This window comes from Cyprinodon tularosa, unplaced genomic scaffold (genome assembly GCF_016077235.1).
Source record: "Cyprinodon tularosa strain WSP-4 unplaced genomic scaffold, ASM1607723v1 ctg102, whole genome shotgun sequence".
NCBI lineage: Eukaryota > Metazoa > Chordata > Actinopteri > Cyprinodontiformes > Cyprinodontidae > Cyprinodon > Cyprinodon tularosa.
The window spans coordinates 142,949-162,670 of NW_024037805.1; the positions used below are offsets into that span (position 1 = coordinate 142,949).

Here is a 19,722-nt window from a genome sequence, read left to right on the forward strand (position 1 = left end):
CTCTTGTGCAGCTGATTAATAACCCTTTGTTTAATGTCATTTAGTCTTAGCATTTTTATAATGTCACTCAAATATTGGAGTTATTTATAGTGTTTTTCTTTGTAACCAATTTTGTTGATCATATTTTTGTTTGTTTTAAAATTTTAAATTAGGTCTTGCGTCATAGTAGGGCCACCTGTATAACTATAGGCTAAAAAACATGACAGGCATGGTATTTGATTTAGTAACATAAAAAAATTATTGATAAATATTGTAATACTGAAATTTTGCCTGCTCAGTGGGGCAGTGGGTAGCACTGCTGCCTTGCAGCAAGAATGGTTCAATTCCCAGCCCAGGGTCTTTCTGCATGGAGTTTGAATGTTCTCCCTGAGCAAATGTGGGTTCTCTCTGGGTACTCCGGCTTCCTCTCACAGTCCAAAAACATGACTGTTAGGTTAATTGGCTTCTCTAATTTTTCCTCGGGTATGAGTGTGTGCGTGAATGGTTTTTTCCTGTTTGTCTCTGTGTTGCCCTGTGATGGACTGGCGACCTGTCCAGGGTGGATCCCACCCATAGACGGCTGGAGATGGGTACCAGCAACCCTCGCGACCCCAGGAGGATACAGCGTGTCAGTGAAAATAAATGAATTAATTATACTAGAATTTCTAAACCAAGTCGGCCTTTAGGCAGTCACAGAGCAAATGCAGGAAAAAATGAGTGAGATATTCTAACCGGCTAAATGCAAGAAGGTTGGTATAAGAGGAGCAGAGCACTTGAATGGAACAGAGCACTGCGCAATTCCCACTCCCCTTTCAGGAAGATGTTTGCTCAATTGCACCGCTGCTCAAAGTTGCGCCAGGGTGCTCCGCTCACAATCCGCTCCGCGCTCACCTTAATTTTCCTGCCACTTCGGCGAAATCGCTCCACGCTCGCTCAGATTTTCAGGAGAGGGCATTTTCTGACCTTTTTCCTTCATGTAATCATGCCTGGGCCCCGGGACACACGTGTTTGGTTTAATAATGTGAGCGATACATGTGTATTAGGGGTGGAATGGTTCACAAAATCCACGGTTTGGTTCGATTCATGGTTTCGTGGTCACGGTTTTCGGTTCGGTTCGATTCGGTAATGTTGATACACCGAAATCCCATAAAAATTTATGAAATTAATGAAAAAATCCCCCCAAAAATAATGGATTGTAATTATTTTAAATGATCCGCGGAAACCCTGGATCATTTCCGTATGTTTTGCTGCTTTGAATTTAATCATCTCGCGCATGCTCTCTCCCTCCAAGGGACTCAGAGGAGGAGGAGCCACAGTGGAGGCTGTAGGCTTTGCTTTGAGCAGCCGGTCGGGAGCGCAGCGGGGGTTGCTGACGGAGTATGAGGGATTTCGGGGTTAGCATGACATGTTGGTTATGTTGCTGTTAGCATAAACAAACGTGTTGCACAATGCTTGCACACTGTTGGACTTTTATCCACAACTTTCTTTCAGCCGTCATCGTAGGTCACTCTAAATGCAAAGTGGTCCCATACAGCAGACCTATAAAGTGCTGCTGGCGCGTCTTCCAACTCCTGTTCTTTCCCACTCGCCAGTCCGACAAAATTCTCCACAACAACTGATTTTTTTTTCCCCCTGCTACACCCGGCTAAGCTGCTTCGCTTCTTCTTCTTGTTTGCTACTGTTGGTTGGCTTTGGTCGCAGTACCGCCACCTTCTGCTCTGGAGTGTAAACGCTTCGCCTATGAGAAAAAGGAGCAGCGCATGAACCGAAAGAAACACACGCGAATCAAACCGAACGGTTAGGACGGTTTTCATAAATCTTCCCATCCCTAATGTTTATTGTCTTATTTAACCGGCTGTTAAATCATCGCACTGTTTCCCAGCTGTGAATGTAACACCTCGCTCCATTCATGTTGCCCTGCGTTTCCTATTTAATTATTAATTGTCGAAAAAAAATCACACTTAAATCAAATGTTATTTTACAAGTTTTATAATCCAACATTTTTAATTGACGCTGCATCGGAGCGAACTGGAGCGGAGCGAAATTATTAGTAGTGTAGATCATTAAACCCATTTCTTTAGATAATGATGATTAGACTTTAACAGACTTCTAACAGTCTTCATAAATGGATTGCTGAGAGGAGGGTGTGGGGGGTGACGACTATCCAAACCAATCTCAGCTCATAATAAAAAGAAGAAAAAAAAAAGCAATGACCACCTTATTTAATCCAGAATCAACTTGGTTATCCACATTTAATGAAAAGCTCTTTTCAATTCCACCCAGGCCTTAAGCACTGCCAGACCTAAACCACTTTACTACAACCTGCCTGACTCTTTAACGTCTGTAAATGGAGAATATAAATCAACCAGACATGCCCATATCTAAAGAAATTGAAGGAAACATTGGGAAACCATTTCATTGACACTGACCAATTTGCAAAGGATTATAAAGCTTTTTCTAAGCCTTGTGGGGCTAACGAAATTATTTCAAAAGCCAATCAATGACTTTTCAGGAAGAAGCTTCTGGACCTTAACAGTGTTGTGAAGCTTCATAGTATATTTATAGCCCTCCCCGGTAGGGGTGGTAAATATCTTGTTCAATGTGACATTATTCAGACGGTCATATATTGTTTATGAACACACACCCTACTGTCTGTGTGTTACAACAACAAATGAAAGAGTGAATCAAGCTCAAATCATGACACACACAGATGATTAGCTTATTATTAGTTTATTAACAAAAATCTTTAAGCTCCAAGTCAAACCTATTTCAGTTAAAAACTCTTGACTAAATCTAGTGAAACTAAACTACTACGTACAAAGGGGAAGGGAACACATGGTTGAAAGCCATATTACAGTTTAAGATGGATTTTTCTGTTTGACAACCAAAGTTTATCTGGAAGAATTTGGGATATGATCAAATTAGCTTTTCACTAATTTAGAGCAATCGAAATGTTTTCACACCAATTCACAATGCAAATCCATGAGGTGAATAAAACATTATTTGGCCAAATAATGTTTTATTAAACGATTTGCTTAATTAGGAACCAATAACCTTTAGTTAAATGATTCTTTATCCTCTTTGAAATAGCTAGCAGTGAATAGACATGAGGATTCCATTAAAGTACTCTTGGTTATACTTGGTAATCAAAATGTAATGAGCATCTGAGGAACACATGAACACTAACGTTATATTAGTCTTAAACCCTTAGTAAAATAAAGCTTGTCCAAGCTTCAACAAAAGTTCCAAACATACTACTGTAGCATAGCATTCCATGCCATCCATCCTGTTAGCTTTGTCTTTACTCATCAGTAAACGCTTGAAATGAACAAAGTCATCAAAAGACATATTGTTCAACTACAATCTGTCCCTAACTGTGCCAGATCTTATACATCTGTCGATGTTGGAAAGGTGGAATTCCATCCAGCTCTTAGCAGCTTAGCACGGAAGGCTCACAGCAAAGGGGGGTTTCCCTTTCTCTCACATACCTCACACCAAGCGAAACGCTTCTTTACGAGGCTAACACCTTAAGTCCAGTTCTGTAAGTTCTGAAACTCGGGAGGAAATGTTGCAAACGGTCTGTTTTGCAGCAGTTCGGTTTTAAAATATCAACCACCATGACTCAAGGGCTGGTTATCCTCCAGCAGCAGTGTGTCGAAGTGAGCTTGTTGCAGATATTTTTGACTTATGCCCAATATTGAAGCGTGGTCTGCGCTGTTATTCCACGCTATAACGCAAGAGGTACAATCACATACTAGCTGTGGGTCTAGATATGGCCGAGGCGGTGAGGAAGTGGGGGCAAGTTTGTGTGACAACGGAGAGATATGAGGGCGAAAAAGAGCGGAGATCTAGGTGGAAAAAGGTTCCCAGCATTCTAACGCACCTTGCCCTTCTAGCCAGTCCAACTTCATGAGTCTTTTTCCACAATGGCGGTAATACAAACAAAACAAGCCGGCAAGGTACCAAACAGGAAATACAATTAGTGTGACTTAGATTTGACCAATCAGAGGCCTCCTGTCTACAGCACTGTCTACAGTCACCTACAGTTTTGGAGAGGAGCACCAGAGTGTCTGTGGAAGGGGCGGGGGCATATTTGCGTTCACTGTGACACACACATGAAGACCCGGTTTCTGAGGATAAATCAGCCTTTAGCTTGGATCATTCTGTAGATCTGGGCCTTTGCCTGGGTCTCCATGGGGGTTTATCCTCTCACAATGTGAAGCCTCGGGCAGCTTCATGGAAAGAGAAAGAGATCCCCTGTGTTGTGGTTTTTACTGATCTCAGCTCCTTGGGGGGGGGCCAAGGCACACCTCTAATGGAGGTGTCCTGTGGAGCAAGTTGGGCTGAGAGCAGGTTGCAGAGAAGAGAAGAGAGGTCTCACAGCTGTTTAATGAGCAAAACTGCATCTTCTTCTTCAGTGAACATGTTAGGATGAAACATTGGTCAAAGGACATTGGTCCTCAATGTCCAAAGCTTTATCATGGTTCATGTCCCAACAACAGTTAACCATGACAGATGCTTTTTTTGTTGACCGTTCTGAAGGAGAGCATCCATGTGAAGTTCAAATGGTTTACGCAGTGAGACGTGGATCCAAAACTCAAAAAACAAAACTCTGGTTTGGAAGTGGCCTAGTCAAAGACTGTACTTAAATGCATTTTAATTGTCTTCTACTTTGGCTAAATTTAGACAATCTTGCAAAGGATTGGACAAATGTCTCCCCAGAGGCATATAAGACTCATTGGATGTAATACAAGCCTAGTTCGTCGGCTATTAGGTTTCAGGGCCAATAGATTTTTTTATCCCCCCGTTGATGAATGAAATCCTCATTTGGGAAGTACTTTTGGTTCTTATCTTTGCTTAAGGATTCAAAACTTGCAGGTTTGATTAAAAAGCAAAGACTAAAAGGTCTGTAAGGGTGCACAAACTTTTTTAACACCATCTCTTTTACTGATATGTCTTCTGTTGTGCTCCTAGCTTGTCAGACAGCCGTTTTGATAAACTCCCGATAGGAGTGTGGAAATCAGTAGTGTTTGGCTTAATTTAAAGTGCAGTTGAGGAAAATGAGTTTTATGTCTGGTATCAACCAGCCAGTACCATGACCCTGTCCGTCTGCTGGGAGCCGATGCTACAAGTTTGTCAATAGTAATTTCCGCTCCTACCTGAGTGTCTGGGTGAAAAGGAAAGCTCAGAAATATCCCCTGCAGCGTTTATTGAAGAAGAAAGTAGCTTCAAACATGGCCTTACCAAAAAAATAAAAAAATAATGAAAAAAATGGTTGCCCTCACTAAACCTACTGGCATTTATCTCTTCAATGACTTCACTCTCTTTCTGTCTTCCCCTGTGTAGGGAACACCGATGAACCCATGGAGGAGGGAGCAAAGGAAGAAAAGGTTGAAAAGACAGTGGCTGAGGCTAACAGCCTAGATGAAGAGGTGGAGAACAAGAAGAAAGACGAAGGAGAGAAGGCCAAGAAGGAGGAGGAGCAGGTGGAAGAAAAGATCTCGGATGATAAAGAAAAGAAAGCTGAGGGGGCGGAAAAGAAAAATGAAGCAAAGGAGAAGACCGATGATGAGGAGGGGCCCAAAGAGGAGGTGGTTGAAAAGGACACGAAAGACACAGGGAGCCCAAAAAGTCAAACAGAGGAAAAAAAGCAGAAACAGGCAAGGGAGCGGAAAGATAAGGAGCCAGCCAAGAAAACCCCAATCAGCAGTTTCTTTGGTGAGGAGGAATTTGCATTGCTCTGTGCTTGCATTAAAAATGTCCCTTTCAAAATGTTCTGCACTTTTATTGGTGTAAGAAGATAGCAAATTTCTTCCAGCTTCAAACCACTTACTCCACCCTCATCTTTTCTGTGTTTTTTTTTTTTTTACTTTTTTTTAGCTCCCAGAAAAGCAGGAATTAAGACAGAGAAACCAGAGAAGAAAGAAGGAGAGAAACCTACAAGTTCAGAGAGGAAGAGCTCTGAGGAAGAACGGAAAGAAACAAAAGGGTGAGACAAATGGTGATTGGAAGTTGCAACCAGCTTAGCTTTAATTTGTCTTTGTTTAAGTTGTCAAGCTGTAATAAGCTGCTTGATTTCTGCATATTAGGCTGGAGCATCATTAGATCAGACTTTGGTTCAGTTAGACGACTAAGATTTACAATTCACCGAAATCCGGGCTGTTTCATGGGCCAACTGTCAATTTTTGTGATCGTCATCTTATTGAAGGTATATTTGGCTGTTAATATAGCTCAGGAAACCTCCAGCACACCATGCTTCCTCTAGGTTGCATTGTTCCTTATTCTAAGTCCAGGTTCTGAGTTGAATGCAAGTGATTCTTACACCTGGAAAAGTAGGAATTTAAGGATTTTCCAGATCCGGATAACAACTCTTTGTATAAATCAACGCACATATTCTTTAGTCCCAGGGTCTGCAACCACATGTGGCTCTATGGATGTTCTACAATTGAGCTTCTTCAAAGGTTCTTTAACAAGCCAATCAGGCTAAAAAGAATAAAATCACACTAATGGTTTTAAACATGGCTTCAGCACTAAGTTTTCAGGATGAAATTGCATTGAATTTAACGAAATGTTAGCAATGATATTGGCAATACATGTAACAGGCATTTTATTTTCTTGTCATTTCTTTTTTTTTTTTTTAAAAACATTGGGATGATATCACATATAAAACCTCATCATGATATTTTATGGTAATAATCTAATAACGATAAATGTTTCAAACCCTTACTGCCAGAGCTGCAACTAACGATTATTTAGCAAATCGATTTTAACAGAATTAAACCAGATGAAACTAAAACCTTTCCACTTGAGGAGTTCTGGATATAGCTTATTGACAGATGAAAAATATATTTATCATAAATGCAAAATATTTATTTGTTTTTATAGTTTTCTAGTAATTACTACCCTCTCCTTGTCTTTGAGTTGTTCAGGTTCAGGTTGACGTAACCTTGCAGCTTGGGAACATCATAAATTTGCTGCATTTTTTACTTACTATGACACGTTTGATTTGCCATCACAGATTTTTTCCCTCCATCCCCAAGTCACTTAGAGCTCTATATTTGTCATCGTCTTCTCACACAATCGTCAAGGACAGAATGTTCCCTTGCAGCTCAACATATCCCACTTACAGCTGCCTTTGGTTTTAATTGTGTTTCTAATTGTTATATCCTCATTTGTCTCCTTTCTGACACTTAACACAGCCGTGTATTCTTAGCTGGACTCTAACCCCATATGCTCCTGTACTGTATGTAGGTAACTGAAAACAGCCGCTCGTTTCACCACTAAGACTGTTTTCAAGTTGGATTACCGTAATTTTTGGACTATAGGCCACGACTTTCCCCCCATTTTTCGACCTTGCGGCTTATATAACAATGCGGCTTATCTATGGACTTTTACAGCTAACGGCCACTAGGGTAATACCTAAATCTATGGATTTTACCATCCATAGATGAACCATATGGTAATTAAACATGAAACACCTGCGGCTTATAGTCCGGTGCGGCTTGTATATGTACAAATCATGCAATTTAGCTTCTGCGGCTTATTTACCGAAAATTACGGTAACTAGTTGCTTGATAGTTGAATATAGTCTGGCAAATTTTACATCAAAACTAAGCCCAACTTCATTTTGTTTGTTTTGTAGAATAGAAATACATGCAGAGACCCTGACTAAAATAGGAGTGATTTTGTGTGATTGTCACAGAAGGTTAATGACTCGGTGAGCAATATTCTGTTTTTATTCTTGTGGAGCATCAGTTCCACCCTGAATAATATAAAACTGAGCAGTGGTGCATCGTCTAAATGTCCTATATGTGCAGAAAATGGGACTAAATTTACTTACTGATGAGCAGCTTTATTTGCTCATGTGATCAATATCCGAGAACATAGGAGAAATGCATATTTACTTTTCTATCTAGCAAGCTCTCATTATAATGATTTATTAGATTTTAAATATCTAAGAAAGGACGGATGATTTGACATTTACTTAGACCAATTATAAATAATTTAAAGTGTTTAAACTTTAAAACCGTTTTCCAGCTTGAGCATTGAAGTGGCTGTCATCTGTAATCTACCGGTCTTTAAGGCATTCCGGATTGTCTGAATGGCTGGTTAATGTCAGCCTCACAGTCTTAGACACTGCTAATTAGGATCACCTGCTTCCTAATAATTGGAAGATTAAAAAAAAAAAAAAAGCAGCATTATGTGTTTAGTTCAATACTCATCAGCAAAGCAGGTGAAGAAGAGAGTCATGAAAGACTTAATTACTTGCAGATTTAAATTACCTGTACAGCTAATGATCATTATCATTAACCTGACAACACTGGAACTCAACTTGAAGAGAGATTCCTGCATGTTTTGATATAATTACTGACTGATGCTGAAGTCCATAATTAAGAATGGAGTAATGGTTTAATAATCCTGATTATCAGCCACCAGTAAAGCTTTTAAGCCTGCATCTTTGAGGGTTTTCAAGCTCAGTTTAATCAACAACTACTAAAATTGAGATTAACTTGCAGCTAAGCTAACCTATAATAGTTGTTTATACCCAGCTGAGTTCTTCATGGAAGTATATAAGAAAAAATAAGCTTAATTTTGGAAAATATTTTTGTTTCAGGACTTTTCAGCCATTCCACCTTAAAAGCCAGTTCTTAGAAATAACTTATTAAAAGCCGCTCAAACAGCTCGTCTGTACACACTTATGTAAACTGAATGTCAAATTAGACCTGGAAGTTAATTATTGAAGTTAAGTAAGCTTGGCTTAGAGAAAAAATATATTGAAATGCAAACAATTAGAAAATTTTAGAATTAAAATTTTGTCACAGATTTAAACCAAAGGCAAGTTAACTTTAAGTGTTTAAATCAAATTATTAGCATAACCGTCATTACCTACTGGACTTCTTCTATGGAGATTGTGTCGTGTGCATTTATGTTGGATTCTTTTATTTACGTGCAAAATTACTTAAACTAAGGAACACCGATTGATCATTGATCAAAATAAACTTGGAAAAATCTGGTTGTGGGTCTGAAATTTACATTTTTTGAGGGGAAAAAAAGGATTCTTGAAATGGTAGACACTATTTTATTACATTTCCGAAAACAAGGTCACGTAAATTTTATTTTTGGCCATGGGTTTATTAATAATTGTGATTAAAGGGATGTTTTATTGCAGATAAAAAATCTTCAATTTTAACTACCAGGCTGTATCCATGTAGTCTAATGTGTAGCCAAAACATTATTTTTGATTGGAAGTTGGAACCTGATTTAAAACATTTATAAATTACCGCATTATGTCCAATGACAAGATAATAGCTGTTGTCAGTCTGGGTTGCTGCTTATGAGGTGCCCCCAGGGACATAAATCAGAATTAACTTGCATATACACATATTAAATTACACTCTTCCATATAATATACTGAAAACCTCACACAAACACTAGTAAAAAGCTCTCACATAAACTAGTGAAAACATTGACCTCTTATATAATCTACTCAAAAGCTCTCATACAAAGTAGTGAGAACTGTTCATATAAACTGGTGAAAAGCTTTACCTTTCATACACACTACTAGAAAGCTTTCATATACACTATTAAAAAGCTCTCATATACACTACTAGAACGCTCTCATATACACTATTAGAAAGCTCTCATATACACTATTAGAAAGCTCTCATATACACTATTAGAAAGCTCTCATATACACTATTAGAATGCTCTCATATACACTATTAGAACGCTCTCATATACACTATTAGAACGCTCTCATATACACTATTAGAACGCTCTCATATACACTATTAGAAAGCTCTCATAAACACTATTAGAACGCTCTCATATACACTATTAGAAAGCTCTCATATACACTATTAGAAAGCTCTCATAAACACTATTAGAACGCTCTCATATACACTATTAGAACGCTCTCATATACACTATTAGAACGCTCTCATATACACTATTAGAACGCTCTCATATACACTATTAGAAAGCTCTCATAAACACTATTAGAACGCTCTCATAAACACTATTAGAACGCTCTCATAAACACTATTAGAAGGCTCTCATACACGCTACTAGAAAGCTCTCAAACACACTACTGGAAAGCTTTCATACACACTATTAGAAAGCTAAAATATATGGTCCCCCTCCTTTAATTTAGGCAAACATTGCTCAAATATCACCGAATCCAGATGGTTTGTTGTTGATGAAGAGAGCAATAAACACAGTTTAAGATTTGCAGCTAAATTAATTTGTTTCCATATTATGGAACTGCTATCAGGCACTTCCCATCATCTTATATCAGTAATAAAAAATTATAAATACAAATTTGGTATTTCTGTCAGGCTGAAGTGAAAAAACTTGGAAAGAGACTGATTCTCTTGGCGTTTAAAATAACAACACAAAACAGCATAAGAAAACCGCATTTATTTTTTTTATTTTACAATTTTGTAAACAACAGCGGCTGATTAAACTAAATGTCTCAACCTTGTATAATTTTACGACTTTTTATTTAATAGTGAAAGTGAAAGCCCTTTGGGAAACTCCTCCAACTCCCATTGTCATTGTGACACAGCGCACACAAGTGAACACTGCACACCATGAAATTGCATTTATGCCTCACCCGTGCAAGGGGGCAGCCCTCAATGGCGCCCCAAGGGAGCAGTGTGGCAGGACGGTACCATGCTCAGGGTACCTCAGTCATGGAGGAGGATGGGGGAGAGCGCTGGTTAATTACTCCCCCCACCAACCTGGCGGGTCGGGAGTCGAACCGGTAACCTTTGGGATCCAAGTCTGACACCCTAACCGCTCACCCACGACTGCCTCCAAGAACCAAGAAATGATCCGAAAGGCCTGGGAAATGATCAGATCCGCTTATGTGGCTGCAATGCGCGGCGCGCTCCCGACACAGGTGGAACAGATTTTCACATGGGAACAGAATTTCGCGCAACACCGGAAAAGGATCTCTGTTGAAGCAAAAACATAAAAAATAAAGTCGAGTAATGCCCATGCTTCTGTGAGTTGTTTAGCGGATAGCTGAGCATGAATCAATAATTTTATTTGATACAATTTCGGCCGGAGATAGCACAAAATGTACGGAGCTAGCCAGAATGACCTCCGTTTAAAACAACTTCCGGTGTAATGACGGTCCTTCCTGTTTCACTGAAACACCTTCCGTTTCAACTGAAACACCTTCCGTTTCAACTGAAATCTGCTAATAGCTTTTCAGTAGTGTGTATGAGAGCTTTCTAGTAGCGTGTATGAGAGCTTTCTAATAGTGTATATGAGAGCGTTCTAATAGTGTTTATGAGAGCGTTCTAATAGTGTTTGAGAGCGTTCTAATAGTGTTTATGAGAGCGTTCTAATAGTGTTTATGAGAGCGTTCTAATAGTGTTTATGAGAGCGTTCTAATAGTGTTTATGAGAGCGTTCTAATAGTGTTTATGAGAGCGTTCTAATAGTGTTTATGAGAGCATTCTAATAGTGTTTATGAGAGCGTTCTAATAGTGTTTATGAGAGCGTTCTAATAGTGTATATGAGAGCGTTCTAATAGTGTATATGAGAGCGTTCTAGTAGTGTATATGAGAACTTTTTAATAGTGTATATGAAAGCTTTCTAGTAGTGTGTATGAAAGGTAAAGCTTTTCACCAGTTTATATGAACAGTTCTCACTACTTTGTATGAGAGCTTTTGAGTAGATTATATAAGAGGTCAATGTTTTCACTAGTTTATGTGAGAGCTTTTTACTAGTGTTTGTGTGAGGTTTTCAGTATATTATATGGAAGAGTGTAATTTAATATGTGTATATGCAAGTTAATTCTGATTTATGTCCCTGGGGGCACCTCATAGCTGCTGCTGCTACTTTTAGACACAGCAGGCAAACCTGTGGCAAGCCGGGCAATGGGAAAGAAGGAGAAGATGATGAGAAAAAGAGAGCAAAGAAAGTGTGGACTGCTGGAAGAACTGTGGTGAACTGGTGACAGAAAAGTGAAATGGTGCTCAAAGATGACCCTGCACATTTAGAGTATGTTTGGCTCAACCTGCTGCTGTGAAGCAGGATTCTCCACCATGAACAGAATCAAAAATAGATATGGATTAAGGCTCAAAATGAGCTCCTTGATATGTGCTTTAGAATGGCTTTGTCTCCATTCAAACCTAGGTTTAAAGCCTTGCAGGGCAGCATAAAGCCCACTGCTCTCATTAAGAAAGGAAAAAGATGTTATAAAATATGTCAATCAGGAAATTTAGACCCCGTTGATTTTTTTTAATTGCTACCCCTGCTATGTACAGTAATTTCAGTCACTGTCATTCTTTTTTTTTTCCAAAGGTAAAAAATACTTCTTATATGTGCATCATCAGCTTAATAAGACATATCACTCAATTAAAGATATTCTAATAATGGCAACAGTTTAACCTTAGCAGAGGAAAATAGCCTTGATAGTTTGGTACTCAGAAATATAACATTAGTCTGAGGTATTGTTTGTCTCTGTTGTGCCACATCAATGCAGTTTCCTTTAAACATGTGTTGCAGATATGACAAAAGTAACCTTATGAAGCTACATGTCAAAGCAAACAAACACAAACTGTCCTATATTCCCCTCTTTTATTACTTAAATTATGTTTAGTTTAACAAAACTTGTCATGGTTTCACAATATTTCAAGAAAAAGTGAAAAATTAAGAAAAAAGGTAATGATGATCTTTCCATGTAGGCCAGGCCCCTAAAAAGGGGGGCTTTAAAGCTGCGTGAACACTCACTGAATACTCTAATGAAGTTATAAGGCTAAAATGCATAGTTTGTTCTTTGTGAAAATATCTCCATGTTCTGTATCTGTCAGATTTCCATCATATGGAAACCAATTTCCTGTAAAACTAATTTTTCTTTGGTCCTAGATTACAACAAACAAAATCCATTTAGAGGTCAATCGATGTTTGTGTTCAGGAGTCTCTGTGCGACTCTGCTGTTAATGTAGCGTCCATGTCCTCGCCTTTGGAGAAGAAAGGAAACTCTGGATGGGATGTGATTACCGTATTTTCACGACCATAAGGCGCACCGGACTAAAAGGCGCACTCTCAGTTATGTGTCCCATTTCTGTATTTAACACACACATAAGGCGCACCGGACTATAGGGCGCGTTTTTTATATACAGGTACAAGTCCTCTACTACCTTTAAATACCTCTACTGCGTATTTAAAAATACAGCGGGGTCAAAACTGAGTATGACTGTGCTTTATTCATGTATTTATTACAAAGTATTAATCAAACCTGGCAGCTGGCCGTGAGACAGACACATTGCAGATGACACAGCGCTGTGATCACTCCTAAATTAACTTAAAATCCTGAAACCTGCCGACGGAATATGTTCGCTTTTATTGCCGGTATCCTGGTGCCTGCAGTTAAAATTATTTAGATGAAAAACACCTGCCAGCAGCCGCGGTGAGGCTGCTGTTGAAGGGATTTACTGTCGGTGCACCGCTGGTATGTGGGGGTCTGAGCGGCTCCGACAGAAATAGATAATCTGGATGAACTGACTGCAATTATTAAGTTTTCAGGTGGACTTTCTCACTTAAAAACATATTAAAACTACTTTATTCCCACTGATCACAGCAAATATAGCTGCAAGATTTAGATTATTTAGATGAAAAAACACCTGCCAGCCACCGCGATGAAGAGGAGGAGACGCGCCGGGGCTGCTGTTGAATTAAGCTTTCAGGTAGAAAAATAGAGCGGGAGCAAAACTGAGTATGATTGTGCTTTATTCATGTATTTATTACAAAGTATTAATCAAACCCATCAAAGTCCTCATCCTCTGTTTCTGAATTAAACAGCTGCGCTAAATCAGACATGCCAATTTCCCCTTCTGCGCTGTCAGTCACTTTCCGTGCAGCGCGGCTCCTCAGAAATAATGCCGGCTTTTGCAAAAGCTTGAACAACAGAGCCAGCAGACACGTAGTAGTCCAAGCATCTACAATCCATCCGCAAACGGTGGCGTAACTTGCCCGGCGCTGCCTTCCCATTATCCTGAAACTGTGGTCTCCGTCTGTCATCCATCGCTCCCACGCCGCTCGCAGCCTTACTTTGAACGGCCGCTTCACACCGATGTCGAGCGGTGGAAGTTCCTTTGTCAGACCCCCCGGGATAACGGCGAGCACAGCGTCCATTTGATTCACCTTTTTTTCACATCGGCTGTGAGATGGGCACGCAGCGATGGTGATGCGTGGAAAAAACCACCTAGTCTTCTCAGATACACCTGCCTCAGCCACGCATCCACCCAGCCTTTTTCATCTAATATCATGTCATCAGAGCGCTGTCTGTCTCGCTGTCAGCTCCCAGATCTGCTTCTCTGATTGGTTGATGCGGCGCGTCCAGCAGCAAAACTTCAATTTTTCCATCTTGAGCAGCAGCAGCGCGTTGGCGGCGCTTCAGATGCTTAAACGCTCCCGACGTGCTGCACCAAAACGCGCTGCAGGACCTTTTGCTGCACCTATACGCGCGTCAACCATTGACTTTGCATGTAAACTTCTGCTGCACCTGCTGGGTCCGGTTCACACCGATGTTGAGCGGTTGAACAGCGAGCACAGCGTTAATTTGTTTCCCCATGTTTTTCACATCAGCTGTGAGATGGGCACGCATGGAGTTACATATTAACAGCGATGGTGAGGGGTGGAAAAAAAAACACCTGGTCACCTTACATTCAGCCACTCTTTCATCATCTATTCAATTCAATTCAATTCAATTCAATTCAATTCAATTTCAATTCAGTTTATTTATATAGCGCCAAATTCACAACACATGTCATCTCAAGGCACTTTACAGTTCAACCAGATCAAATTGATACAAAGTTTTCTATCTAAGGAAAACCAGTTGATTGCATTGACTCATTGACTCAAATACAATCCCCCAAACTAAGCATGCTTGTAGCGACAGTGGAGAGGAAAAACTCCCTTTTAACAGGAAGAAACCTCCAGCAGAACCAGGCTCAGTGTGAGCGGCCATCTGCCGAGGCCGACTGGGGTTCAAGGAGACAGAAGCAGAGATACAAAAAGCAGCTGTAAAAGGCGGCCCCGTCCAGGAAACACACAGCCAGGCAGACGAGCTCCGAGGCAGCTCCCATGCCAGAGGACGAAGAGAGCACATCCACTCAGTCACGGTCAGAGAAACAGGACCACACTGGAAAACAGGCCGATCTCCAACATCTCCTCAATGAGGTGGTCTCAAAAGTCGCAGTTACAACACACATAGGGCGCACCGCACCAAAGGGCGCACCGCACATTTTGAGGGAAAAAAAAGACGTTTAAGTGTGCCTTATAGTCGTGAAAATACGGTACCTGTTCCATCAGACACTTTTAATTACTGCAAAGCAAGTAATTAAACAACTAACAGTTAAGGCCGTTCTAAATAGGAGATTCCTGCATTATGCAATCTAAAGTTGGCTAAAGCAGTGGTGTTGCTCCTTGTGAGTCTCACGTGCCCTGTCAAACTACTGACTGTTTTTTGGTGGATTTTTTTCTGTCTAAATGAGAACAGTGGGCTTTATGCTGCCCTGCAAGGCTTTAAACCTGGGTTTGAATGGAGACAAAGTCATTCTAAAGCACATATCAAGGAGCTCATTATGGGCCTGGATCCATATTTATTTTGATTCTGTTTATGGTGGAGAATCCTGCTTCACAGCAGCAGGTTGAGTCAAACATCCTCTAAATGTGCGGAGTCATCTTAGAGCACCATTTCACTTTTCTGTCACCAGTTCACCACAGTTCTTCCAGCAGTCCACACTTTCTTTGCTCTCTTTTTCTCATCATCTTCTCCTTCTTTCCCATTGCCCGGCTTGCCACAGGTTTGCCTGCTGTGTCTAAAAGTAGCAGCAGCAGCAACCCAGACTGACAGCAGCTCATTGGCTGATTAGTATCATGTGTAACCTTACTATATTAACAGGAGAAGCGGCATAAGTGAAGTTAGACACTGCAGTTGTGACAACATGCAGTCATTTATAAATGTTTTAAATCAGGTTGGGTCCGGATCTGGACCGCGGTCCGCTAATCCGTGACCTCTGCTCTATATGTTAGTAAACCAGTAAAACAGTATAAATGCCTTATAGTGCTTTTAGTTTCAGCAAGAAACTGTTTCTAGTATCGAAAAGTAGCAATTGCACTTTTCATTCCCATTCCATTTTTTTTATTTCTGGGCTGTTTTACTGTGACGCAGTGATGACCAATGCATGAAAAAACAGATTTTAGAACTTTATTTTAAAAGTATTGCTTTGAAAATATCTTTTTTTTCTTTATCTGATATAAGTTTGATTTTACATTTCTAACCCACATTGCTGAAATATTAGGATTCTAGAAACATTTTAAAATATCTGATCTTGCATGACCTGTGGCTTTTAACAAACTAAAACTTTCTGTTTAGTTATTGATTCAGGAAACCTCTTTTTTTTTTTTCTCTCTCTCTCTCTCCTGGATGCTGATTTGACTCCACAGTTCGTTGTATTTTCTTTGCTTAAACAGTATGTAGATGTAAAAGGATCGGTTCTGCAGAGGTTGTGGTCCTCATCTGACTAGTTTCTTGGGTCACGTTGGTGAATAATTATTAGCTACAGCACTAATTAATATGGGGTTTCACAAGCCTGCATATAAGACTGTCTGTCATTTTTCTTATTTTACTCTTGGTTGTATCGAGGGCTGAAATGATTAATCAGATTGATTGTGATGTATTGATTATCGAAATAACTGTCTGCTAATTTAGTAATCGATTAACAGTTATCTAGAGTTTAGAAACTATAAAACATGCCTTTAGCTGATAGAGCAATGCACTTACAGCAGCAATTCTACCATAATTTTAGGAAAAAAATATCTAATCAATTTGCATTTAAGATCAAAATAAATTTTTCATCTGTCTATATTGTCTGTCCTGAACTCCTCAGATTAAAAAAAAATTTGTTTCACCTGGTTTCATTTCTTAAAGGAATAGTACACCCAAAACATGATTAGCCTTCATTTTCTACTCACCCCATGCTGAACAACACTCTGGAGTACTTTTTTGATATCTCAAATGCATCTGGAGATCTGGGAGGCTTCTTGCTGTCTGCTGACATTCAAATAATGGAGGTCTATGGCGCCCGAGACAGAAAGGTCCATAAAAGTCCACAAAAAAACGTGTCAATATTCCTCCATACTGCTCGTCCAATGTATTCCAAGTGTTCTGAGTGGATAGCATCCAGAATTTACTCGAAACGAAGTCATTTAGAATGTTTTTAGAGCATAAACAGTAGTGTAAAGGATTTCCTGAAAGCGCGCGCCGGCGCGTTCATGACGCTACGGAAGCCGGCAGACCAAGCCAGATGAAAGTGCGCATTCAGCGTCTGCTCTGCCAATAATGCAAGCGTAGAAGAAGAAATGTGCTGTTTACCTGTGCAAAGAAAGAAACAACGAAAGAAAAATGTCTGAGGACTTCAGTGTTGAGGAAGAGCATGAGTTCTTTGCCGAGCTGAATGCGCTGGTTTGGTCTGCCGGCTTCCGTAGCGTCGGGAGCGCGCATGTGCGCGCTTTCAGGAAGTCCTATACACTACTGTTTATGCTCTAAAAACATTCTAAATGACTTCGTTTCGAGTAAATTCTGGATGCTACCCACTCAGGACAGCAAGAAGCCTCCCAGATCTCCAGATGCATTTGAGATATCAAAAAAGTACTCCAGAGTTTTGTTCAGCATGGGGGTGAGTAGAAAATGAAGGCTAATCATGTTTTGGGTGTACTATTCCTTTAAGTCTTCTTTAAGGAAGCCTCAGCTATCTGATTATTTCCTTTAATCAAAAAGATATCCATCCATCCATCCATCCATCCATCCATCCATCCATCCATCCATCCATCCATCCATCCATCCATCCATCCATCCATCCATCACTTTGCAAAAAATAAGTGTTAGTTGCAGTCCCACTTGTATGTTTAAGAGTTTAACTCTTTGTTAGGCTATTGTTAACTAAAAATGCAACAAAAGTTATTTCTTAAAACCTTTATTACATCTCCCCAATGATACCAAATGAAGAATATCAGGGAAAAACCTCCTTCCCAAAAAAAGAGAAGCTCAGAGAACCTTTGAGACGTTTCTAAAGAATCCAATATTTGTTGTTTTACTTTCAGATCAGATCAAGCTTTTCTTTGCAATTAATTATTTAAATATGTTCAATACTTATCAATTTCTTGAATAGTTTTACTGTGTTTTAATTAAATCTGTTTGTTCCCTGACTCAAAGTTTTACTTATTTAAAATATTGATTAAATATTGTTGGTTGTGTTTGTCAGTGAATAAAAAGCTGCCCATAACTCATATTTTCAAATTCATAAATTGGTTTCAGATGCCATTGTTTCTTTCTTTATTCTCTTTTTCAGTGAATCCACCTCCGGACAGACGGACTATGATCCATCCAGACCAAACTACCATCCAGTGGAGCACGCCTGCTGGAAGCAAGGCCAAAAGTGAGCAAAGCATAGCTTTTCCTGGTGCTCACAGCTACTACTGCATGTTAACCCTAGAAAGATGGGTTCATTTTTGTTGTTCTGTCTTCTAACCTGATAATTACCAAAAAAAAAAAAAAACAGGTGTGAAAAATTTGAGCATATAAGAGGAAATTTGGCTCTGAATCCCAGATTCTTTGTATTCTCTGAATCACTACGGTACTCAGACAGTGTGTTGCTTCTATGTTTAACTGCTTTGATTCTTTGCTGAACATCTTGAATGTTTCCCTCCTTTTTTTTTCTTAAGGACACTTTGCTATTGTAACATTTGTCCTCCCTGCTCTCATCTCTGTGCAGTTTGATAACCTCACATTGAAGCTCACCCTCCTGCTTGACTAATTGCCAGTTGTTCCTAACATCCAAGTCAGCAAAATGCTGTGTTGAAATAAAAAATGTCACCGCTGAGGCCTTTCCTGCTAACTGCATCCTCATCTCTCTCCAGAGTGCCGTACTTGGCAGTGGCTCGAACCTTTGAGAAAATTGAAGAGGACTCTGGCAGGTAAGAGCTCCATGTGGGGGGAAAAATGGCAAGCACCATTCAGGGGAATATTATTGCAGTTCTTTTTTCTTCCCACGCCTCTGACAGCCTGTTGGGAAGTGTGGGAATAACAGAATTGGAAACTCTGGTAATTTAATTGAGGCATACAGACTGAAGATGTAATGAAATTGATCTGCAGCTGGTTTAATTACTTTATTTACTACATTTTAAAATGAAAAAGAAGCAAAAATCCCAGTCCTTTGTGATTGGTTTAAGGTGTTTTCATTTTACTGTGGCGTAATTATATAAAATAAAGCTTTAATTTTAAAAAGATAACTTTTCATGCGCATGTTTTAACTCTTTTTTTCTGAATGTTCTATAAATACAAAGCTATGAAAATGATAACAAGCCAACATCTGCAGTAAAGTTAGGCTTAATATCCCTTTACAAGGTGCAGCTCAGCCACATGCTGTTCCCAGCTTTTAACCAGCCTTTAACCAGCCTTTAGCTAGCCTTTAACCAGCCTTTAACCAGCCTTTAACTAGCCTTTAACTTGCCTTTAACCAGCCTTTCTAGCTGGATATAAACCCAGTCCTCTTAGCAGAATATGTTAGAGTTAATGCAATATGGTTGGATACCTGAAACAGACCTGGAATTCAGACAACATTTAAACTTTAATAGGATTAGATTAGCTTTGGGAACATATCCCAGAATGACAGTGTTGGGATCTTTATGTAGTTTAGTTTAAAATTGTGCTTGATATCAAACC

At 39.6% G+C, this 19,722-nt stretch overlaps 1 protein-coding gene across 1 annotated transcript in view; it reads left to right on the top strand.

Moving 5' to 3' along the window:
* Positions 1-19,722, top strand: part of lig1 (ligase I, DNA, ATP-dependent) — a 107,418-nt gene that overhangs the window by 23,378 nt on the left and 64,318 nt on the right. The window contains exons 6-9 of the mRNA XM_038279207.1: positions 5,326-5,697; positions 5,860-5,968; positions 18,350-18,436; positions 18,918-18,974. Of these exons, the coding sequence (XP_038135135.1) occupies positions 5,326-5,697; positions 5,860-5,968; positions 18,350-18,436; positions 18,918-18,974 (625 nt within the window). The remainder of the gene's footprint in view (positions 1-5,325; positions 5,698-5,859; positions 5,969-18,349; positions 18,437-18,917; positions 18,975-19,722) is intronic.